Source organism: Malaclemys terrapin, chromosome 3 (assembly GCF_027887155.1).
Source record: "Malaclemys terrapin pileata isolate rMalTer1 chromosome 3, rMalTer1.hap1, whole genome shotgun sequence".
NCBI classification, from domain to species: Eukaryota; Metazoa; Chordata; order Testudines; family Emydidae; genus Malaclemys; species Malaclemys terrapin.
In genome coordinates this window covers 19144924-19170748 of record NC_071507.1, presented here as the reverse complement: position 1 = coordinate 19170748, position 25825 = coordinate 19144924, and the positions used below count along the sequence as shown (strand labels likewise).

Sequence of the window (25825 nt, the reverse complement as noted above, 5' to 3'; positions counted from 1 at the left end):
GGGGTATAAAGCCCAGGCCCTTAAACTGTCCCTTGGCTAAACTAATAAATGCCCAAAAATAATTACTGTCTCTCTTCTAGCTGCAGGTGGAGGACACCGGCAACGGATGGTCCGTCTCGGGATCTCTGGAACATCGGAGGATCTGGCTCTGTACTGCCCAAGCCGGAGAGCAACAGATCTGAGCGGACAGCACAGCCTTCACTGGATCCTTTGGTGGATTACAGGAGTCAGGTAAGTATCAGAGTCCTTGACAGATGTTAGTAGCCGAAGTCTTGATCGGATGCCGTGCAAAGAACCTGGACGTGGCTGCCTCGATGCTGCACAGCCCCTGCGTCACCACTAACAGTCCCTTATACGCTCTCTGAGGTGCGCCTTTCTGAGGCACCCTCTGACAGGCCCACACTGACAGGCCCTGCCCCCAACCAGTTCCAGCCAGTTCTCAGTCCCTCAAGTTCTGCCTGGAAACAGAGTTTTGGCGGGAAAATGCCATGAAGAAGGGCACCAAGATGGAGTTCAAACCCTCCCTAACATATGCACCATCTTGAATTGCTAATCTCCATTTTGAATTGCAGCAACATTCCTAACAGAATATAACCATGAACCAAAACCACCTTACAAAGGCATAAGGGAAAGCAAAGCCTTCTCGGAGGCAAGGAGAAGACAGAGCATGTGAAGGAAGGGGAGGAGGCAAAGCTAGGCTCTGATATACTCAGTTCTCAGCTGGCTTAAGGTCCTTGGGGGAGCTTTCCACTTGGGCACAGTGGAGAATTAAGCCCAAATCTCTGAAATAGACCAGAGTAATGGATCACTGAAATAAGGGTCTTAGCCTGGTATCCCCATTTATATAGCTGCTTTTACAGGAAAACAGTCTTTTACATTTTTAGCCCATGGCTGGTCTTTTTAAATAAGTAATACAGAAGTAAAGGTGGATTAGCTGTCTCATTGGTTTGATGGGCATATAGCAACTCAAGGGCATACAATTCTCATTCACTTTAGCAGGGGTTCAAAGCCAGCTAGATAGCAAATCAATGACACATTTTTGCGCACTGTCTGAGCAAGACCTTGCTAATCTGCTTCTAAGGGCCGGTCTTCACTACGGGGGGGGGGGGGGTCGATTTAAGATACGCAAACGTGAATAGCGTAGCTGAATTCGATGTATCGGAGCCGACTTACCCTGCTGTGAGACTGGCGGCAAAATCGACCTCCGCGGCTCCCCGTCGACGGCGCTTACTCCTACCTCCGCTGGTGGAGTAAGCGCGTCAATTCAGGGATCGATTGTCACGTCCCGATGAGACGCGATAATTCGATCCCCGAGAGATCGATTTCTACCCGCTGATTCAGGCGGGTAGTGTAGACCTAGCCTTAGTCCCCATTCTGTTGCCCAATTTGCTGGGCGCTCTCCCCAGACAAATTCTGCATAGCAGTGTACTTCGCTGCCTGCTTGCGCGCTGTGAGACAGTGTATGTCTCTTGGCAGCCATCTTCCATTGAATTTCTCTAAACCACAAAGTGCAGAACGACCATATCTCTGAGCAGTTGCAGGAATTTTTCTGGGAAATATAAACTCGTTGGAGGGCTAAGCTGCTACTATTATTCAGAGCTTTCATCCCCATGGCAATGCTTGTATTCTGCGCTGTTTAACGATCAGCTTGCATCTTTGCCACGAGAATCAGGAAAATTCCTTGACTCTGCCTATGAAATTAATATGCATCTAGTGCGCTAATATAAATCATTTGTTATCTTAGTGCTTGGGAACGTGAACGAGGGATAGGACTATTATTTTTCTATCAAAACCTCATTTGGTTTGGTTGTAATTATAAAGCCGTATTGCAGTTGTGTTGGCGTTGTGTTGGGGATATATTATTCACAAGACTGATTCTGGCACTTTATTCTAAGGTAGCAGTGAGCACACCAAAGAAACAAATGACAGAATGCATAAGAATTTCTGTGAGTGCTCTTTTTTAAAGAATCTCAAGTGTCAGAGCCAGCAACGTACAAATCTGCCTAAATGCTAGCCATATATTAGGACAACTTTCTTTAAGATTTTGAATGCATGTACAAACATATAATCAGTTTTCTTCATGTGTAGCTCTCTTTCAGAACAGTCTCCATCTGCTTTTACATAGTATTGTAAAACATGACATCAAAAAGAGAAATGGTCTGAAGTAAATAGGATGAAATTCAATAAGGACAAATGCGAAGTGCTCCACTTAGGAAGGAACAATCAGTTGCACACATACAAAATGGGAAATGACTGCCTAGGAAGGAGTACTGCAGAAAGGGATCTGGGGGTCATAGTGGATCAGAAGCTAAATATGAGTCAACAGTGTAATGCTGTGCCCAAAAAAGCAAACATCATTCTGAGACGTATTAGCAGTAAGCAAGACACGAGAAGTAATTCTTCTGCTCTACTCCGTGCTGATTAGGCCTCAACTGGAGTATTGTGTCCAGTTCTGGGTGCCACATTTCAGGAAAGATGTGGACAAATTGGAGAAAGTCCAGAGAAGAGCAACAAAAATGATCAAAGGTCTAGAAAACATGACCTGTGAGGGAAGATTGAAAAAACTGGGTTTGTTTAGTCTGGAGAAGAGAAGACTGAGAGGGGACATAACAGTTTTCAAGTACATAAAAGGTTGTTACAAGGAGGAGGGAGAAAAATTGTTCTTCTTAACCTCTGAGGATAGGACAAGAAGCAATGGGCTTAAATTGCAGCAAGGGCGGTTTAGGTTGAACATTAGGAAAAACTTCCTAACTGTCAGAGTGGTTAAGCACTGGAATAAATTGCCTAGGGAGGTTGTGGAATCTCCATCACTGGGGATTTTTAAGAGCAGGTTGGACAAACACTTGTCAGGGATAGTCTAGATAATACTTAGCCCTGCCTTGAGTGCAGGGCACTGGACTAGATGACCTCTCGAGGTCCCTTCCACTATGATTCTATGAAAAGTAGCGCTAGAAACCAGAACTCCTTTGTCTCATGAGTACCTGCCTTGAATCCTTGAAACCACCATAAACTTTAAATTTATGTTTAAACCCCTTACTATCGGCAGTTACCAGTCTCCTATGGTTTCCAGCTATCTTACTCCACAAAGGGGGTTAATTATGCCTTCCATTAAAAAATAAGTGTATTTAGCACACCCATGGACATTACCCTCATCTGTGATCGATGGCAGTCACTAACACCTTCCAGCATAACAGTGTAAAGTCAGCATGCAGAAACTCTGCCCTTCAGTGGTTGCAGTGCAAATGGCAACTTTGCTGGTTTGACTACAGCATGCATTAACTCGGGACATGGCCATGGAGGCGGTAATGTCATCTGGTTCCCTCTTTGCATCTTTTCGAGACAGAGCATCTTTTAGGACTGGGATCAAGTCCCTGCAGTATGATAAGCAATCACTGGATCCCAGCAGTAAAGGGGAGGGAGATGGTGAGGAATCACCAGACCCCACCCTAAGCACGTGGGTGACTCTGACGGGGAGGCTCTGCCAATGACAGAGCTGAGAATGTTGTGGTTCTGCATCTGTACTGAAAGAGCTTGTTGGTATGTTTGTAGCATATGGTTTGTAGCACGGGTCAGAGTTAAGAATAATTCCCCACCTTCTCCCCAATTTCCTCTCTCCAGTTCCCACTACTTAGCACCATCCCTGCCCCACACAGCCAGCATGATTATTGCTCACTTCCTGGGCCTGGGGCCTCTGCAGGCCCCACAGAGATAGAGAGAAGCAGCAGAGACATGGGCTGTTCCCTGCTTTCTGTGGCTGTGGGGCCAGTGGAGAGCCCCAGTGCCACAGCGAATGCTGGAGACAGAGCTGTGGCTCCAATGGAACAAGTTACACCTCCCCCCCCCCCCCCATCTGATCTCCAAGTGTCTCAGCTGGTTAGTGTGAGGTGGGAACAGACCCAGAAAAAGGGGAATATTTTCTCCCCATTGAAAGAAGCTGTGAGATTGGCGATCAGATCACCATTATCTGGGTTGAAAAATGCCACTTGCCCCTTTTTATAGTGTACATAGATCCATACCTTCTTGGGTGTCTCACACAGTAGCAGGGGGACCTCAGGGGTGGCGAGATCTGAGTAGTGACCCCTGGACTGTTCTATCCCCCAGATCCCCTCCTCGGGGGTAAATTTGATTTGTCCCTTCCTCCTCACAGACTCTCTGACGACCCCTATGGCCCAGATTCTCCCCATCTCCTCCACTTCCCAGTAAATTTTCCCTGAAGTGAATCCCTCAGAACCCAGCACACAGAAAACTTCATCAAATCTCTCGGGATTGTCAGGCAGATCCTGATGTTTGGATTCCCATGTCACAGTCTTCTGGTCCTCAGACAGCTTGAGCCCAGGATGAGCTGTGCATGGATCCAGAGTTATCTTCACTTCTGAGAGAGAGAATCAAAGCATCAGAGGCAGAGCTCAGCTCTGGGGGAGGACTTAGCAGCCCTGCTCTGGCCAGGACAGCCCCTAATTTTCTGTCTTGCTGCCAGGAGCGGACACTGCTAGAGCTGGGTAAGGATTAATTGCAGCTCCCTCCACCCAGGTACCTGGAGCTGCTGCTGTGCTGTTTGCAGGTCTGGGATGGGCGGGTCTAGGCCCACCCAGGACTAAGGCCCATCCACTCAACTAACCGAGAGGAACCACTAAACCCAGGCCACAGTTGAGTACCTGGGACAACAAAGGAGACACCAGGAGCAGGAGTGAGGCAAAAAATGAGGGATCCGGAGGGGGACACAGAGCAGAGAACCCCTGCCAGCACCCCCGCCCCCACACACCTCACAGGCATCTCAGGACTCAGTGGCCAGTGGCGTGATCAGACAAGGGAGTGTAAATAGGCCTCACAGTTACAGAGCACCGTCCCCGTCCAGCTTCCACCTCCTGACGTGATGGATGCTGTCTTGGCCAGCGCCAGGACAAGGCTGATGAACAGGTCCTGTGACTTAGCTGCTTCTGCCTCCCTCCTCCCTTGCTGTATCTTCTCCTTTGGTACTCGGCTGACACTGATCCAGGCATTTGCTCACGGGCAGCAAAAGAGGAGTGGGGGTATCACTACACTCCTGCCAGGACCCTTTGGCCTGTGCAGAGGTAAAGGCATCCCTGCCTGGCTTGAGGGGAAGAATGGGGCTTCTCTGGCACTGAAACCCCATTCAAAAAAAGTGCTTGAATGTCACTCTGGAGTGTTCTGGCACCATTCCAGAGCTGCCTTCTGCTGCCATTTCTTGTACTGACCAGGTGCACATTATTTGTAAATATGCAAATTAGCACAAGAAATAATTTGTATAAATTTCACACATGAAGCTTCACAAAACATTGCAGCTATGGTTGTGCCTTCTTCATGGGCATACACACACAGATTTGCATCAGAATAACTAACGGTGTGATATAGAACTGACTGAGTGATTTTGGTTCCAGTTACCATGTAGGCAAACTCCAAAATCTACTAGGCCAAGAGAATGAAGTTAAGATCCCAGGGGTTTTCAAAATGCTTAAGTGATTTAGTCAAAACACTTAGTACCTCAGGGCTCAGTTCTGCTTGGGGGCAGAAAATGATGCATTGCGGGGGGGGGAGGGGGGGAACTCATTTAATATAATTTAGCATCCAATGAGGTTGTAGAGGGAACAACACAGCACTGCCTTATCTATGTCTCCTAGCAGACATATCCATTCTCCAAGGTAATGGGCGCTGAGTACCTATTTGCATACTGTGTGTAAGGGCTTAGTACCACTGCAATAGAAGCATCCAGTGTGTATGTGGGTCCCCTTACATGCCTCCTTTTGGGTGTTGCAGACCCTTATGAACAGGTAGTGGGTGCAGATGCTGGCACATCCTCCCCAGCACAGTGCAGCTGCACTGTGCAGCTGTTGTCAGCACGTCTGATGTGAATGTATGCACATTCCGGCAGATGTGCCTCTCCCCTCCATAAGGTTCTGCGCATTGCAGGATTGTGTTTGCAGCTCTCTGTACAGCTCCTCTCATGAAAGCAATCTGTTTTTTATGCAAAGGCCTGTCAGTGTGGACTATCTACATGGAGTCCCAGTGAAGTTAACAGGACTCTGCACATGTATAAAGGTCAGCACATGCGATTCAGGTCCCAAAGCAGGAAAAGAACAGATATTAGGGTAGTGACGAAGTCTAGTATCCGAGTACACCCAAAACCTGTGATCATTTTGATCTATGTATACACCTGTCTATTAGACCCTGAACTCTCACCAAGCCAGCAGCTCATGGCACAGAGACCCCCAAATCAGCCCTCAGATGCTGGGGTTTAGACAAGAAATCTACAACTGAAGGGCTCCAAATCCCATCATCACCATTCCCCAGGTCCTGCTACTCCTCACCTTACCATGTAATTTTGAAAATATGATAATCTGATAAAAAGAGATGATGACATTGCCTGAAACTTGTTAATATCCACCAGAATTCAGCTCCCCATCCATATGGAGGGGAGGGAAAAGCAGTTTTAATTTCTTCATATTTCCCTGAACAGAAACTGGCATTTAAAACACTATAGTTAGGGCCGTACCAAATTCACGGTTCATTTTGGTCAATTTCACGGTCAGAGGATTTTAAAAATAATAAATTTCATGATCTCGGCTATTTAAATCTGAAATTTCACAGTGTTGTAATTGTAGGGGTCCTGACCCAAAAAGGAGTTGTGAGAGGGTCTCAAGGTTATTGGGGAGGTGCAGTATTGGCACCCTTAATTCTGCTGGTGGCAGTGTTGTCTTCAGAGCTGGGCAGCTGGAGAGCAGTGGCTGCTGACCGGGAGCCCAGCTCTGAAGGCAGAGTCACCGGCAGTAGCAGTGCAGAGGTAAGGGTGGCATGGTATGGTATTGCCACTCTTACTTCTGTGCTGCTGTCTGCAGAGCTGGACCCTCAGTTAGCAGCTGCCACTCCCAACTCTGAAGGCAGAAGTGCAGAAGTAAGGGTGGCAATACCGCGATCCCCCTAGAATAACCTTGCGACCCCCTGCAACTCCCTTTTTGGTCAGGACCCCCAATTTGAGAAACACTGGTCTCCACCATGAAATCTGTTTAGTATAGGGTAAAAGCACACAAAAGACCAGATTTCACAGGGGAAGACTAGATTTCATGGTCTGTGACGTGTTTTTCATGGCCATGAATTTGGTAGGGCCTTAATTATAGTTATAGAAATCTTGCTACTAGGAAGAGAATATTCAGCAACTTAATGATTAGATAATATCAATACAGGGTCAATATTAGGCATAAAACAAGGACTAACCTGAAAATACATGGCCAAATTCAGTGGAGAATTGGGCCCATAATGCCTAGGGAAAAATATCCTCTCGCTACTCACCACTTTACCAAAGGGGCACATCCCTAGTCTATAAAAAACCTAGGGAACCTCTGTCTCTTCCCATCCACACTGAAATTACTACGTATTTCTAATCCTTTACTTTTCACGTGAGACTCATTCATTTTAAAAGAGGGGAAAGCAGAGAACTATTGGGGTCAGGTCAGATTTTGACATTGGTAAAACATCAGCTTTATTTACCTCCATATACTTGAGTTTTTCTCCATCCTAAAAACAAGCAAAAGCATAGAGATGAGAACTCCCCTGAACACAGATAGTCTGAGTATGACAACACAGAGTTTATACTAAAGATAAAAGGAACTTACTAAGCTCAGCCTCGAGCGTTCCTAAAAAGCAAATAAAAAGAAATTAATATCTAATAAATTACTAAAGAGCTCTTGTTCAAGTAAGTCCATATTTTGATAATGGTTTTGCTCATAAAGAATTCCTTTACTTAGATACTGAAACTGAAAATTTAGTTAACTTTAAGTTAAGGTTAATATTATCAAAACAAACTGTATAGTCGAGTATAGTGATAGATAGATAGATAGATAGATAGATAGATAGAACTCTTCCAATAGCTGTTTCACTGGAGGAATAGAGATGAGAACTCTACTGAACACAGACAGTCTGAGTATGACAACTTTTCTTGAAGTTTATGCTAAAGATGAAAGGAACTTACCAAGCTTATCCTGGAGGTTTTCTAAAAGACAAATAAAAACAAATTAATATATAACAAATTTACAAAAGAGCTCTTGTTCAGTGAATACACATTTACCTAGCTACTGAAACTGAAAATGTAGTTACTTTAAGTTAAGGTTAATATTTTCAAAACAAACTATAGAAGTATATCTCTATATCTATATAGATATATATTACAGGAGGATGTGTAGAACTCATCGAATAGCTATTCCATGGGAGGAATAGCAGCTTACACCTGCTGTCCTCTAATGTAGGTAGTCCTTTAGCTCAAATGGTAGCAGGAGATACTACAGCATTAAAGGGCTGGGATGCAAAATTTAATGATGTGGGGTGAAGACATTTTAATTACAGATTTTTTAAAAACTAAAAACCTATGAAATTATATTAACAAACTATGTCTGAAATGTTATTTAGGTTGCCAGGTCAAGCACTCAAAATTAGAAAATGCCAGAATTAAGTTTCCTTGTACAACTTTAATTCAGGTCCCTTTTGCATATGCATACAATCTTTAATTATATGATCACATAGTAGTTTTTTCACAGTAGTCTCATTCCATAGACAGGCCTATTCAGTCCCCATGTAAACCAAAAGGACTTCCAGGACCAGAAAAAAGCACATGGATCAATTCATTCCGGGGAACAATAATCGAAAAAACAGGAATGGAAGTGCGGGTCATAGATTTACAATCAGGGTTCCAGAGGGAAGACAGAGCAGAGAACATTGGAAAGTGCACACTGGTCCTCAAAACAGTCCAGGGAGCTAGTTGATACCATGCAGAGGAACTCTGCCTGGAGATGTGAATGGACAAGTGCACAAAATTGAGCCCCACAGTCTTGGTCGCAGGGAACTCCTTCATCCAACCCCTCCTCCCTGATTGATATATGGCCAACAAGAGGTCGAGAAGGAGGTATTCATGTGCCAAGGCCTCCATCTCACCACAATAAAAAACATCAGGGGAGTCTGAAAACCGCATCAGCGGTACGTCCATGAACTGGGATTCAGCAAGGAGACCTACGCACTCGGTGACTGCAATGGACTTGGCTGCAGAGATCAACTTCCAGGTCCTGAGGAGGTCCTTGTGAAAGGCCATCAGCTTTGAGAGATCTTGAGGGAGACCTCTTGGATGGAGATAAAACAGCTGCCGGTCATATCAGATTCCTTGGAGGTAGCTGAGGAAGGTGTGCTCCATGTCAGACCATGTTCAGTATAAGAGAGACTCTACAGGGCCTCAAGATGGAAAGTTTGGACCTGGTTGAGAACGCATGCCATGCCCTGTCCTCTATCTTCCAGAAGGAGGCTCAGGATACCTGCAGAGACCTAGTGCTTCCCCAGCCAGAAGAACTCCAGGACTTTCCTCTGGAGGTTGACCAGAGTATCCAGGGGTGGGTTCAGGCTGATGAACTGGTGGCCAAATAACTGGAGGATAGCTAATGTGACGCCAATTTTTGAAAAGGGGTCCAGAGGTGACCCCAGCAATCACAGGCTGGTAAGTCTGACTTCAGTACAGGGCAAACTGTGTGAAACTATAGTAAAGAACAAAATTGTCAGACACATAGATGAACATAATTTGTTGGGGAAGAGTCAACACGGTTTTTGTAAAGGGAAATCATGCCTCACCAATCTACTAGAAATCTTTGATGGGGTCAACAAGCATGTGGACAAGGGGGATCCAGTGGATAAGTGTATTTAGATTTTCAGAAAGCCTTTGACAAGGTCCCTCACCAAAGACTCTTAAGCAAAGTAAGTAGTCATGGGATAAGAGGTAAGATCTTCTCATGGATCGGTAACTGGTTAAAAGATAGGAAACAAAGGGTAGGAACACATGGCCAGTTTTCAGAATGGAGAGAGGTAAATAGTGCTGTCCCCCAGGGGTCTGTACTGGGACCAGTACTATTTAATATATTCATAAATTATCTGCAAAAAGGGGTAAACGGTGGGTTATCTGTAGCACAAGAACAGGAGGCAAAAGCATGTTATAGATGGTACTGCAGACTTGAAGTATCCTTTCTTTCACATATAGTGTCACTCCCCCACCAGCATGACCTGTTCTGTCCTTCCGATATATTTTGTACCCTGGTACTACTGTCCCCCATTGATTATCCTCATTTCACCAAGTTTCTGTGATGCCTATTATATCAACATATTCATTTAATATGAGGCACTCTAGTTCACCCATCTTATTATTTAGACTTCTAGCATTGGTATATAAGAACTTTAAAAACTTGTCACTTTTTAGCTGTCTCCCATTACATGATGTAATTGAATGGGACTTTTTTTCATTTGACTGTTTCTCATCAGATCCTACCTGTATTTTATCATCTTCCATCCTCTCCTCCTTACTAGGACATAGAGAATCTCCATTAGAAGATCCTCTCCTAAGGGATGTCGCTGTCCAATCGACGTGCTCCTCCGTACCAGTTGGCTTTCCCCCAGCCCTTAGTTTAAAACTGCTCAACAATCTGGTTCCATTTTGGTTGAGATAAGTTCATGGAGGACAGGTCCATCAATGTCTATTAGCCAAGATGGTCAGGCACACAACCCCATGCTCTGGGTGTCCCTTAATCTCTGACTGCTAGAAGCTGGGACTGGACGACAGGGGCTGGATCACTCAATAAATTACCCTGTTTTCTTCACTCCCTCTGAAGCATCTGGAACTAGCTACAGTTGAAAGACAGGATACTGGGCTAGACGGATCATTGGTCTGACCCAGTATAGGCCGTTCTTATGTTCTTATTAGGAGCATCAAAATATTTTGGTTCAACAATATAGACACATTTTGTTTCATAGTGTTAAAATGTTTGATTTCAACTTTATTGTGTTCAGGTATTTCATTTATACGTATATTATATTAAAATATTAAATATGGAGCATAGATATAATACTATACATATTATATAAATACAATGTAATTTAAAAATAATATTTTAATATAATATAAAAATCAAAACAAAACGAATCAAAACAATGATGTCAAAATAAAACATTTTGATGATGTTTAAATGTCACGTTTCATCCCTTTCCTATTGAACATTTCATCAAAACATTTAAATGAAATGGCATCTTTCATTTGCAAATGTTTTTGCAAATTTTTTGACCAGCCCTAATTGTTGCAGGACTATGTGTCCATAATCTCTTTCATTGTCCTAAACTCAAGGTTTAACTCAGGAAATAGCTATGTCCAGGAATCACTGGGCTACTGTCTGTCGACAGACTCCAGGAGGAAAGGGTTTGGCCCAGACCATTCATGGTGCCTTTGCTGACAGAGTCAGAGAGGAGTATGACTTGACCTCAACCGTGGAGAAGGGCATCACTAAGCTAGCCCAGCCCCTCTCCTCCCAATGAGGTTGGCAGCCTTCCTGGGTGTGTTTAGAAAATCCTCCACCTCATCTTCCAAGCCAGTTTGGCCAGGTTGGGCCTCAAACACCCAAGAGACCCCCCTCAGTGGTCTTCAAATTTCCACCAGGACAGATCTGTGAACTGCCACAGGAGACCTTCTCTCCACTGGCGAGTCCTTTCTTGCTTGGCCAGTTGCACCTCTGGCTGCCAGCCCATGAACTGCTCCTGCTGCTGACAGAGCTGGGCTTGCAGCAGCTGCAGCCGGGCAGTGAGGTCTGCTGCTATAGCTTCTAGGCAGGATCATGAGGTTGTTGCATCAGTAGAAGGGATCTTTAATGATCCCTCATCCCATTAACCACATCATCCAGACAGAAAGAGAAACTCCCATTCCCCCCCGTCCTTTGGAGATATTTACATACAATTGCTAACACATTGCCACTGGCCCAAAACATTTACCTCTCTCGCTCTCCATTTCTGATTTAAAGAAAGAAAAGGGCAAAAGATGCGATCTCATGCTGCCAGGTACCTGGGGATAATTAATGTAACTGCGCTGTGATTATTAAAGAGATTGACTGACAGTGTGATACAGATAGACCTCTCTATGGAGGTCAGAATACAATCAGTCAGAAGCTAGAATATCTTAATGTAGAGGTATTTGTTGCTTTATTTTATGTTTTTGTAAGTAGATGAATTTTGATGTGTTCTTTGAAAATTATTAGGAGACCATCAGCTTATGAGCTTGTTTTACTCCAATTTGTCAAAAAATGCAAATATGCCCTTCCTTGTATCTTGCATACCATTCTGTAGGGCACATTTCAAAGAACATTACAACAAACACAAAACTTCCCCAAACTCTTTGTAAGCCTGAACTCCAGGTTGAGAAGGTGTGCCACCAGCCTCCCCCCCCAAAAAAAAAGCCTAAAAAGAAAGTATTTTAAACTCTCAAACTTTTAAAATTGTGGAAATTAAAACTTATGGTTCCACTTATAAAAATATTAAAAAAGAAAACTACTGAAAGCCATACTTAAGTCACCCAAACAAATTGAACTCTAGCAAGAAGTCAATATAGGAGTAAAGTTTGTGACTAGAGAACTGAAATCTTGGCATTGGTTCTACAACATACTTGTCTCTGATACTAAATGTGATCCTTCAACATGACCGTGATCTCATTCTGTGTCAGTGCCAGAATGTTATGATCTCAGCCTTTGAATTTATATAGAAATGCTCAAGCTTAATTGGAAACAAATGGTTTTGTGTTGGAATGTCCTTGTTTTGTGTAAGTGTAGGGGATGTGGATGTGCATGGAGTTGGCAAGGGTCAATGTTGGTGTGGCGCTGGGAAATGATTGTGGGGGTCATGGCAATGTGGAGAGGCAAATAAGAGTCATGGGCCAGGATGCGATTCATGAGCAAGAGTGTAGAGGCAGGCAGCTGGTGGTGACCATCTGAAAGTTGAAGGGCAGAGGGAGATGTGGGTGAGGGAGACAGAGGGAGTTGGGGGATGTGTAGTGTCAGGTCAGGAGGGTTCAGGGATCAGGGAAGTTCCATCCCCTAGTGGAACAAGGAACAAGGTTTATAACAGGAAGAGGGTTATGACACTTACCAAGGTCAGCAACGAGTTTCCCTAAAAACAAGAACAGAATGTAATGTAAGTTTCTTAATAGCACATCACATAAATAATTCCATAAGCATTCGGGCTCAGGCCCTGCTTCAGTCCCATAAAAATTAACGGAAAGATAATTATCCCAAATGAAAAACGCTGTTAACTTTAAGAACTTGAGGCTGTGGTTAAAACAAACCATAAAATAATGTTCTAGTGATGAAATTTACCAAAACACAAGCTTAGGATGTCAGAAAGGCTGGAAATTCACAGTTCTGCTTCTGAGACTGACCTTTTCCCAGCCACTGCCCCAGCCACCATCTACATCAAGGTTATGTTATAAACTTAGGAGGAAGTGAAAAACACCTTCACCTCATTGACATCCCAGTGAGTGACAGAGTGAAGGGTCACTATAACGTACACTTGCCTACACCCTATGCCTGTCCATGTGGGGCAAATTCCTGCCATCCTTGGGGCTCTCAGGGGTGCTTTGCAGAGACTTGCCGGGTAGGAGGGGGATGGGCAGCGCTCTGCTTTGCATGTAATAACTACCAAGATGAGGATTCGTTCATCAGATCCCCTAACAGCTGCCTGGGAGGCACCAGCAACTTGTTCCAAAGCTCTAGATGCTCCTTCTCACCCCCCAATGCAGTTCCCATAGAAGAGCCTTACCTCTCTCTGCAACATGCACCGCTACGAGAGAAGAGGAAAGACTTGTTAGAAAGGGGGAGAGTCCAGTACAAATGCTGCACGTTCTACAGAGCACTGGTTGGCTGGTAATTAACTATATCAACAGACTTCCACTAGAACCGTTCCCATTGACCCCCTTGTATTGTGTATCACAGGGGCCTGCACTTGCCTGTCGTAGCGATTCTCCCACCTGTGGTTAAAGTTCTCCTGTTCAATTAGAACCCAAACCCTGGAACATATTTGTGCAGCCTCCTCAACTGACTTGGGAATAAAGATCAGCTTGGCTGGATTGGACTGGTACTGAGCTAGGCCCAACAGCATGAAAACAACCAAATCTCCTCAGCTACCCAGGCTTCGGTCACAGCCCATTTCAATACTCCTGTGGAGAACAGCCTCCTGTGCCTGACTGGGAGCCAGGCCCTGAGAATGGCTATCCACACGGAACTTGGTAGTACAGAAAAATACAGAATTGCTGGAAAGGAGATCGTGACAGAGAGAGACTGGCATGTTGTCTGGCAGGTCAGGAAGGGACCGTCTGCAGCCCCATAGGATTGGGCACCATTGCTTCACCCCTGTGCAGGATAAAAGATTCTTTGAAAAACCGGGCTACAGGAGAGGAAATGGGACTGACACTACCAGAGCTAGCAGGCAATTTGTGAGGCTCAGACACTGCAGTGATGAGCATCACTGGAAAGCCCATGAGGAAATGAATAGCTCCATATTCAGAGCAGAGTTTGGGTGGTGACAGTCAATAATGCCAGGCAGCAGGAAGGGAAATAATAATTGCCGGTGTTATTTTTAAAGTGGTCTCTAGCTAAACATTGGTTCTCTGCCTTAGATCTTGATGAGCTAAGGACAGGAGTGGCTACCTTCATAGACAGGGCCCTGAGAGGCAGGGGTTAGAACCCTCACCTGGGACTCGCACCATGGCTCAATTCCTGGCTCTACCATAGACTCTCCGTGTGAGTTAGGGCAAGTCACCAAGGGCTTGTCTCCACGTAAAAGTTGGGCTGCTTTAACCCTGCTGCTGTGCAATCCCTGGCTGTGCTCTCTGCTAAGGGTTGTGAAGTGCACAAAACCAATCACTGGCATATTTGAGCCCAGAACTCTCATTTCCAAGCCCAGTGCAGCGTTCTTAGGCTAAGGGCATTTTGACGGCTGAGTGTCTCTCTTGCTGCACTACGCAGGTGTTCTGTTAGCACTCCGTATTTCCAAAGGGAAGGGCTCATCATTTCATATTGTAAATCATGGGCATTGGTTTTGGCATTTGGTTTCATCCTTTAGACATTAGCTATGGGAATCCAGTGATATGTTTCATGTGGCTCCTAAGCCCTTCATTTATTTCCCAAGATATGGGCAAAAAAGTAATGGAAGACTTCAGATTTCCCTCACAAATTCCACCCCAGGGCCTGTCCTGAACTCCCAGTTTAGGGTAATCTGACTTTTCTTGAGAAATTTAGAGAGGAAGCAAAATATGGCTTCAAATAAAAATGTAGCTGCATCTTTAACTATGGAGAAACCACCTCCACTCTCAACTAATTTATAGTTGAAAGGAAATCTCTGAGTACATTGTAGTGTCCCCTTATAACTTTACCTTTTGCCTTGTGTTGCTTCCGGAAGAAGTAGCTTGCTGTGAAAGTGAGCAAACCCACAACAACCAGGAATATGTACATAGCCACCTTAAAGGGGTAGCCCCTCAGGAAGAATGGATCTGTAAGACAAAGCCTCATTAACTTGGAAACATTGATAGAACAGATGTGTCACTAGCAGGACCTTTGTGGTGATCATGGCATTGTGCCACTGGTTGGAAGTAGAGGTGGTCAGGAATTTTTCAACTAAATTGTTTTGTTTTTTTGGTCAGAAAATGACAATTCATCATAACCAAATATTTTTTACAGGAAAGGATTCTTGGATCCAGGATGGGATTTCTGGTCAAAACCAGAGAAGGAGTGAAACCCCTGAATATCCACTAGCCCAGTGGCTAGGACACTCACAGAGGATATCCAGGATCAAATTCCTGCTCTCCCTGATTTGGAGCAGGGATTTGACCCCCAATCCCAGGTGAGAACCTGACCAGCAGACTATTGCGAGGTGGGGGTCTCTCTCTTCTCTCTCTTGTTTTTAATTAAAACTTTTGAAAAGTGTCAGTTATGTCCCCATGGGGAAAAGGAATTTTTTTGAAGATTTGAAAATCTTCATTGGACAGGGAACCATTTCCCTCCCAGCTCAACTTTGAGAGCCCATTCTGGCTGCACAAAGGGGCTTTTTCTATACTACAGAAACTTTGCAAGAGTCCGTCTCCATTGCGTATTCCAATTCAACTCCAGGCATGTTAACGGTGTTAACAATAATAAGACACACTTAAACACCCCTCCCCCGAAAATTAGCCACGTTTCATTATACTCCCTCTGCAGCTTGGAAGGCCGGTTCGTGAAGTCTAACCTCCCCTAAATTCACCACATGCGGTGTTTAACGAATAGCCTCTGCGCAGCTCTATGCACATGCACGTTGTAAATCCAATATTTAAATTAGCCCTAAACATGCCCCCTTTTTGGTGAATGGCTGAACTGTGTGGCTTTGATGAACACCAACCTGCAATGTAGACCACAGACTCTTTCCCTGGGTTGAGGTGGGAGTTCCTGACAGAGCAGGACAGATCCTGGCTGGAAGTTTTTGTTACAATAATGGAAATTTGTGCTGCATACAGGCCGTTATCATGTTGAGTTATTTTTTCTGTCAGGGATGGTAAGTGCTTCCCGCTGAGGTCTTTCCACTGCACCTGGGGCTCTGGGTACCATCCAGCAGATTCACACACCATGTGGATCCCTCCGCTCTGGTAGCTGTCGATAGAGATGCGAGGAGTAGAGCCCAGACCTAGAGGAAAATGGAGTGAACCTGTGTGAACCCTACACAAGCATTATGGATCTCTTCAGCCTGGAAGGTGAGCGTTTAAGCCTTTAGTAGAAGGAAAAAGTGGATCGTTGTCCCTCCTGTAGAAGGGCAAGAGCCTTTCGCTGCGTCACTGCTGGGCTCTGGCTGTGAGAAGCGTTTCATTATTCCTGAGCCCTAAAGCTGGAAGCCTATCTCAACGTGAACAGCAAATTTCAGCTCCAGGATAAAATGATAGGCCGCATCATTGAACAGAGCGAGCAGCCCAACTAAACTGGCTGTGAGCTCCAGGAAATAACAATTCCAGTGGCAGGAAATTGAAGCCAGACAAAATATGGTGCAAATTTTTCACAATGTGTGTACTTAAATCAGTGGAACAAGGGACATGGTGGATTCTCCATCTCCTGTAGTCCTTCAATCAGAATTGTAAGTCTCTTCCTTAAAAATAAATAAATTAATAAATAATTGCTCTAGCTCACCCATAAGTTACTGGGCTGCATGCAGGAATCAGAGAGAAATTCTCTGGCCTGTGTCATACAGAGGGTCAGATTAGATGATCATAAAAGTGCCTTCTGGCCTTAACATCTATGACTCTATGGAATGTATGAGGGGCTGAGGATTAGAAACCTTAAGTGCCAAGTTGCAGTAGCAGGTGAGCAGTTACTTCACAGCCTTAGTAAGGAAGGGGAGGACATGTGGCCTATTGCCTCCCTCCCCCCCCCCCCGCGCTCTCTCTCTCACACACGCATTTGCGACCAGGACTCGTAAGACAATTGTCTACAGAGATGACATAAATAAATAAAAATAAAATAAATTAATGGAGATATCCTATCTTCTAGAACTGGAAGGGACCTTAAAAGGTCATTGAGTCCAGCTCCCTGCCTTCACTAGCAGGACCAAGTACTGATTTTGCCCCAGATCCTTAAGTGGCCCCCTCAAGGATTAAACTCATAATGCTGGGTTTAGCAAGCCAATGCTCAAACCATTGAGCTATCCCTCTCCCCATACATAGATGACAGATTGCGCCAGTGGTAAAAATAAGTGCCAGCAGGTTAAGCGTTAACAGTCTCAGACGTACGCAGGTGAAGATTTAACAGCAATCAGTGCTGTAATTCTCTACTCATGCCTCTGGCCTGTTTGTTTGAGAAGTTCAGTTATTTATTGGGACAAGTTTAAAGAATGAAGAAAGGGTGATGCAGCAGTATAGTGTATTTATAGTCTCTTTAAAATTAGTTGTTTAATCACCAGAAGGCCTCCCATTATCAGGGGTCTCTCACATGAATCAGATACATGCAGAGGCTGTATGCTGAAAGTTTGTAGGTGCCATCTTGTCATGTTATAACGAGAGTTCTGGTTTAAACTTTATATCCCTGGTCCTGCTCTGTTTCCTGAATTCTGTAGCACACTCATAAGGAAGATACTCTCAGTTGCCTGACAATGCTAGAAAGCAAGATACCCCTAGTGTAGATACGGTTATACTGGCAAAGCTATGACCATTCCCCATAAAACTTGATTTGCTCAGGGTGGGTGAAATAAGGTGGTACAAAGTCACTTTGCTGGTATAAACCACCAGGACCGTTTTGCTGGTATAGTTTATGTAGTAGGAAGAGGACCTGAAACATAAGCCCTTGTATCAGAGGCCTGGTGTGAGGCCTGAACTAGGGTGACCAGATGTCCCGATTTTATAGGGACAGTCCCAATTTTTGGTTCTTTTTCTTATGTAGGCTCCTATTACACCCCACCCCCGTCCCGATTTTTCACTGTCTGGTCACCCCAGCCTGAACTAAAGTAGTCTTGTTGATATAAAGCAAAGAAGCAAAGTCAGGTTTTGCCTGCTTGCAAGCAGACAGAATCTGGCAAGAATAGGGCTGATATTGCAGAAACACACATTCCTAAGTAGTGTTAGGCACAAATATATGCAAACACATTCCAGAAAGGTGGCACCAGAACACCTCGATAGCAAACACGTTCCCCAAAGAGAACAGGAACACGCTGACCCATCTTAAGGAAAAAGTCATGATGACAGCATGATGGATAGAGATTTTTTGATCGAACCAATATATACAAGATAACGGGTGGCACCCTAATACGTCAGAGGGTGGCACCCTGGTACATCAGGAGTAATGAGTAACTTGTTTGTATCTGTGTATAAAGATGTATCTCAGAGGGGGTGTCTTTGTCTGGCCGAGGGGAAAATGGAAAGTCGGGGCCATTCACTGAGCTGGTCCATTGTCACAGGCATACATGTGTTAGTGTACCTGTAACCATTGAGCCAGGGCATTAGTAACATGCCTCGTCAGCAATAAACCTGACCAAGTACCTTTGCTGAAAACCGAGTCTGTGAATTTATTGGGTGGTTCAATCACAGCCTGCTGTTTCTGCTATCTGCGCAGAGCTGGAAAGCACGCTGAAAGTACACACACACAGCCAAATATCTATCAACATCTGACGACAGTGTACTCTGGCATAGCTACTAGGAACAAACTCCTAGGGTAGACCTGGGCTGTGGCACCATGGGTTGCTGCAGGTTTTCGTGACTAAGTTGCTAAACAAAGACCTTGTGAAGCTGCAGTGATTTAACACAAGGTGTAAGTTGAAAACCATCTAGTTAAACTGGTGCAAAAAGCCACATGAAACTGATTTTTGTTTATTGTTTATTTAACTCAGTTTGGAACAGGTTTAACTAAACCAGTGATAGCTGCCTTTAAACCAGGGGTCTCAAAGTCCCGGCCTGCGGGCCATCTGTGGCCCAAGAACCTCCCCACTGCGGCCTGCGGAGGAGAAACGCATGCAGACACGCTGCCAGCAATGTTTGCTGCAGGCGCGGCCCCTGCAACTTCCATTGGCTGGGGGAGAGGGACAGAGATACCATCACTTATGGCTGAGCAGAGTCAGCCATGGAGGCAGCATCACTTTTTTCCACAATGAATATAAACAAGTCAAAATACCGAACACAACTATCTGATGCACACCTTGCTGCGATCCTGAAGGTTTCAACTGCACAGTTACTGAGGCCAAACATCAACAAACTGACAGAACTGAAGCATTGCCAGGTGTCTGGCAAACACTAAAAACTCTCTGGCAGGCGAAGAATTGTATAAAGTTGTGTAACAGTTTTATTATTTCTAAGAAATTCAAAATAAAAAAATACAATATAAACGTTTTCTTTTCTGAACACCATCTTCAGTGACACTAGTGGCCCGCTGGGAGGATTTGAGGACTGGCACTGGCCCTACGGTAAATTGAGTTTGAGACCCCTGCTTTAAATGGATGTAGGAGCGTCCACTTAGGAGTTCGCACTCATCTAAATAAACCGGATTAAAAACCAGTTTAATTTAAACTGATACAGCTTTCCCATGCAGAGAAGGCCAGAGGCTCTAAGGCCTGGTCTACACTTCAAATGTAGATTGACACAGCTATGTCACTCAGGGGTGTGAAGAATTACAATAGAGTGCTTCTATTGAGCTAGCTCCTGTTGCTTGGGAAGGTGGATTACCTACAGCAATGGGAAAACCCTGCCATCGCTTTAGTCTGCATCTGCACTATGGGGTTGCAGCGGCATAGCTAGAGTGCCACTGTAGTCCCCCTAGTGTAGGAAAGCCCTAAGTCACATTCTGGCAGCCTCGTTGTGAAAAGGCACCAGGAGCTGCTTGGCAGCTCTGCCTGGGGAGATCATGGTGTATTTATTACCTAACTGAATATTATCTCATTCTTTGCTGAGCAGTGGAAGCTGAGACCAAAAGGGTGAAATCCAACAAGGTTTATTACGACAACAATGAAGCAACACCCACATTTACACTTCCTGTTTCCTGTTGGCTTCTAAACAAAGACTACAGCTCTCAGCAATCACTGCTGGATCTAGCAACACCACATTTCCCTCGTCTTAGAACAAACTCAATCTTACGGCAGTAATACTAATCCAATAACCTGCTACTATAATAAACATAAATTATGTAATTAGCAAATAAACAATAACTAAGAAGTAGTTATGTAACTGTAATTAGAATTTTAGTTATAATAGAAGACTGTTCCTTTAATAATCACAGAACACAGTCTCTAGCCAATACAGTTGGCTGTCAGACTCTGACAGCATATTCGTCAGGCCCAATATCCTGTCAGTTATCCTGTATTGTCAGCAGCAAAGGGCTAGTTAGATAGTCTGAAACATTGCACTATGTCTTAGTAAGCAGGGGCAAGATGAATAGTGCTCCAGACTGACCATCTGACAGCTTGTAAGTGTGAGGTTCTTGTGACTGGGTCCCTGGGGTGCAACATGGACTGTGGGACCACTGAGCGCTCTCTCCCTCCAACATGGGGTGCCCCTCACACTGTGATGCTGTGGGTCAAGCCACATACCCCTGGCAGGCACTACCCTTACATAGCCATCCATAGACAGCAACACACCCAGCTGAGTTACATGAATGCTTCTCCCAGTCATTCATGAACCAACAATAGGGAGGCTCCAGCCAATTCCCCCCCAGCTCCCCAGCCAATTCCCCCCAGCTCCCCAGCCTTGCACCCCAGAGCTATACCATCTTGCCCTCGTCAGAAGCCTAACCAGAATAAGTTCATTACCCAGACTGCCCCTGCTTCGATGTAAACTGAGCTGAGATTTCCCAAGCACTTCAACCAAACCACACTGTTTTAGGTAAAATATAAACTACAGAAAGATAGATTTTAAGTGATTATAGGTAGCGAATGTACAAATCAAAGTTGGTTACCTAAGAAATAAAAGTAAATTCACAATCTGAGTTCTATAAACTAAACAGGATAGTATAGTTCCTCAATACACAGGCTGGGACTCTTTTCCAGCCTGAAACCGCCCTCCCACATACAAAGTCTTTGTCCTCCAAACATGTTTCCAGGTGTTGAGTTGTGGGGGGGAGTGAGGCCAAGTGATGATGTCACTTCCCCTCTTTTATAGTTTCTTCCAGCTTGTTGGAAAAATCCTTTGCTGTGGTGTGGGGATCAGGTAGTCTCCATTGGTCAAGCAGTCTCCATTGTCTATGTGTTCTCTCTGAGAAGTTTCCATTGTATACAGTTTCTGAGATCCTTTCCTTGATGGGTGTTGATGAGCCATTAACCACTGACTGCCTCCTCCATTGTTGCACCTGAAAGGTTGGTTGTGGGTGTTCCCAACCTCACAACATATTTCAGTAACACATACTTAGCAAAACTTCATAACTTCCTATACCATGATAGCACATACAATCCAACAGGATATTAATGTTCAACAGATCAAGACTTTTAAAATGATACCTCTCAAGGCAAACTTTGTACAAAACATATCATAATTCTATGACAGTGATGAATATGGGAGTTCCAGGGTGCTACTCTGAGGTACAGAGTGTCACAGTCCTTTTTAGAAACAATTTTCAGTGAAGAACTGAACCTGGGTTCTCCTTTTCCTAACATTCCAGATTTTCATACTTCTATAAACAAGCCACATTTGAATTTCAGTTCCCTGACCCCACAGCATTTATCTGCATCTTATATTTTTGTGGTTTTCATTGAACTGTTTGTCTGATATCCGGCAGCAATGATATATCAGATATAGGCCCGTGCAATCCAGCAATGTTTAATTTAGTATGCATCTCTGTACTGTGCAATAATTCAGCAGGTGACTTTTGTGTTGTGGCATGGCGTGTAGCCCTGTAGATTTATAAGTAATCGTAGTGAAGATTGTCCACACTTTTCTTTCCAGCATAGCTGTCTCCACACTGTCTTTCAAACTTCTATGGAATTGTTCAATTTCTCAATCAATTTGATTGTAATACATGATTATTTTCTACATGTAATGTTAAAGTGTCATAGAATCGTAGAAGATTAGGGTTGGAAGAGACTTCAGAAGGTCATCTAGTCCAACCCCCTGCTCAAAGCAGGACCAATCCCCAACTAAATCATCCCAGCCAGGGCTTTGTCAAGCTGGGCCTTACAAACCTCTATGGGTGGAGATTCTACCACCTCCCTAGGTAACGCATTCCAGTGCTTCACCACCCTCCTAGTGAAATAGTTTTTCCTAATATCCAACCTAGACCTCCCCACTGCAACATGAGATGATTGCTCCTTGTTCTGTCATCTGCCACCACTGAGAACAGCCAAGCTCCATCTTCTTTGGAACCCCCCTTCAGGTAGTTGAAAGCAGCTATCAAATCCCCCCTCACTCTTCTCTTCTGCAGACTAAATAACCCCAGTTCCCTCAGCCTCTCCTTGTAAGTCATGTGCCCTATCCCTCTAATCGTTTTTGTTGCCCTCCGCTGGACTCTCTCCAATTTGTCCACATCCTTTCTGTAGTGGGGGTGCCCAAAAGTGGACCGACCCCTGGGGCACTCCGCTTGTTGCTGGGTGCCAACTAGACATCAAGCCGTTGATCACTACCCATTGAGCCCGACGATCTAGCCGGCTTTCTATCCACCTTATAGTCTATTCATCCAATCCATACTTCTTTAACTTGCTGGCAAGAATGTGTGAGATTGCTTTGCTAAAGTCAAGCTATATCACATCCACGACTTTCCCCATATCCACAGAGCCACTTATGTTCCCTTCTGCCAGAAAGGTTTCAAATTCCAGTGAGGAAAATTGTGTTCCATTGTCCAACACAAATTTTTCAGGTTCCCTTCCCTGCTAAAGACAATCAACACGAACTTGATGAGTGTAGCAGAGATGACATATAAATATAATAATGGACATATAATATCAATGGCAAGCTTTTCCCATGTGGCATCTGGAAGAAGAACAGGCTGTAATAGTGGCACATGATCACCACCATTTTGTCATGTAACTGGCTAGTAATGCACGTTTTTACAGCTGCTTCAACCTAAGCATGAATTCTTAGCCCCAATACAGGTCACATAGACACGGTTTCATTCTGTCAGCCCCTTGATGTGTATCATGTGCCAGATGTATGAATTTTGTCTGCAGTGTGTCGGGTACAACCAACCAGTCAGTACCTCATAATACCCATCTATCTAGTACAGAATTGTTTTGAGTACGCTACAGTAAAGGGGCAAAGCTGGATCAAGCATTTGGGGTTGTGTGGCCATTTTGTTATCAGCTGTTCCTGCAATCTTTGTTGAATGGGACATGCTAAGCAAGTAGCTTTGAATTATTCTTGTGTAATGGATGTGGGGGTGCCTGCTATAAGTGCAACTACATTGCCACCATCTGTCGGCAAGGGCAGGCAGGACAAGCATCACAATTTAAATTCCCAGCCTTTATTCTGTGACATACATGAAAGACGGTAGTCTTGCTGACCATCTAGCAAGCTGGCCTCCCACTCATCCAAGTCCTTTCGAAGTTAACAGCATCGTCAAAGAGCTATGATCTGTATGCGACTTGAAAGTCTGGCCCCAGAGCTAAGTTCTCCATTTTTCCATAGTCCATAGCAAGCAAGTGCTTTCTTTTCAACAGATGAATACTTCCTCTCAGCTTCTGTAAGTGTTCTTCAAGCAAATGCAACAGTGTCCTCCATGTTGTCATCCTGGATTTGAGTAAGTGTTGCTCCCAGTCTGTAGTCTGAGGCAGGGTCAAACAATGCAAGTGCTGGACTATTTTCAATCAAATCTTTCACTGTTTCAAAACAACTTGTGCAACAGTCAGCCAGGCCAAGCTCGAGATTCCCTGGAGTATGTTTGTAACGGTGACTGAAGTGTTGTTCAGAATAAACTTGGCATACCATGACATAAAAACTAAGCAAGCATGTAAGGTTTATGTGTCTCTTGGAGGTGGTGGTTTTTAACCACCATGATGTGGTCCTGGTCAGGTTTCAATCCAGTCTCCAAAATTATGTGCCCCAGAAATAACAACTCTGTTTGTCAGAATTGGCATTTGGCGCAATTCAGTTTCAGTCCTGCAGTTTTGATGTGGTTTAGTACTAGGGTCACCAGATGTCCCGATTTTATAGGGACCGTCCCAATTTTTGGGTCTTTTTCTTATATAGGCTCCTGTCATAACTATAAAGGGAAGGGTAACAGCCCTCCTGTGTACAGTACTATAAAATCCCTTCTGGCCAGAGACTCCAAAATCCTTTTACTTGTAAAGGGTTAAGAAGCTCAGGTAACCTGGCGGACACCTGATCCAAAGGACCAATAAGGGGACAAGATACTTTCAAATCTTGGTGGGGGGAAGGCTTTTGTTTGTGCTCTTTGTTTTGGTGGGAGTTCTTTCTTGGGACTAAGAGGGACCAGACATCAATCCAGGCTCTCCGAATCTTTCTGAACAAGTCTCTCATATTTCAACTTGTAAGTAAACAGCCAGGCAAGGCATGTTAGTTTTATCTTTGTTTTCTCAACTTGTAAATGTACCTTTTACTAGGGTGTTTACCTCTGTTTGCTGTAACTTTGAACCTAAGGCTAGAGGGGGGTCCTCTGGGTTCTTTAAGTTTGATTACCCTGTAAAGTTATTTCCCATCCTGATTTTACAGAGATGATTTTTACCTTTTTCTTTAATTAAAAGCCTTCTTTTTAAGAACCTGATTGATTTTTCCTTGTTTTTAGATCCAAGGGGGTTGGATCTTGATCCACCAGGAGTCGGTGGGAGAAAGGAGGGGGGACGTTAATTTCTCCCTGTTTTAAGATCCAAGGGGTTTGGATCTGTAATCACCAGGGAATTGGTGAAGAGTCTCTCAAGGCTACCCAGGGAAGGGAATTAGCACATTGGGAGTGGTGGCAGCGGACCAGATCTAAGCTGGTAGTTAAGCTTAGAAGTTTTCATGCAGGCCACCACATCTGTACCCTAAAGTTCAGAGTGGGGAAGCAGCCTTTACAGCTCCTATTAACCCCCACCCCTTGTCCTGATTTTTCACACTTGCTGTCTGGTCACCCTATTTATTACTGCATGGAAATGTTTTTCATGTTCCTCGCAAATCTTCCCAAACACAATAATTTCATCCAAATAATACTGGACTCCAGGCTGATTCTTCAGAATCACTGACATTATTCTTTGGAAAATGCTGGGTGCCAATACAATCCGTATGGTGCACGTTTCAAGTGGAATAGATCCTCAGGTGTAATAATGCTGTGAGATCTCTCTGTCCTCCTGTAGTATAACTTGGTGATATGCATTCTGTAGATCGAGAGTAGAAAATGTCTTTCTGTCACAAAGATCCACCAATGCTTCTTCTATTTGTGAGTAGATAGCTGTCAATCACAATGGCTTTATTAGGCTCCCTTAAATCTATGCTAAGACAAATACCTCCAGTCTTTCTCTTTATCACTACTATTGGTGAGACTCATTCAGATGATGCAATCTCTTCAATAACACCATTTTGTACTAATTTTTTAACCTCTTGTGCTACAGCATCCCTGAC

At 44.3% G+C, this 25825-nt stretch overlaps 1 protein-coding gene across 1 annotated transcript in view; it reads right to left on the bottom strand.

Annotated features, from left to right (window-relative positions):
• Positions 1-3840: 3840 nt before the first annotated feature.
• Positions 3841-25825, bottom strand: part of LOC128833535 (butyrophilin subfamily 1 member A1-like) — a 41845-nt gene continuing 19860 nt past the window's right edge. Inside the window, exons 4-11 of the mRNA XM_054021493.1 lie at positions 16222-16503; positions 15224-15340; positions 13612-13632; positions 12943-12963; positions 7985-8005; positions 7629-7649; positions 7504-7530; positions 3841-4372 (exon numbers count right to left, since the gene is read on the bottom strand). Of these exons, the coding sequence (XP_053877468.1) occupies positions 3867-4372; positions 7504-7530; positions 7629-7649; positions 7985-8005; positions 12943-12963; positions 13612-13632; positions 15224-15340; positions 16222-16503 (1016 nt within the window). The 3' untranslated portion in view covers positions 3841-3866. The remainder of the gene's footprint in view (positions 4373-7503; positions 7531-7628; positions 7650-7984; positions 8006-12942; positions 12964-13611; positions 13633-15223; positions 15341-16221; positions 16504-25825) is intronic.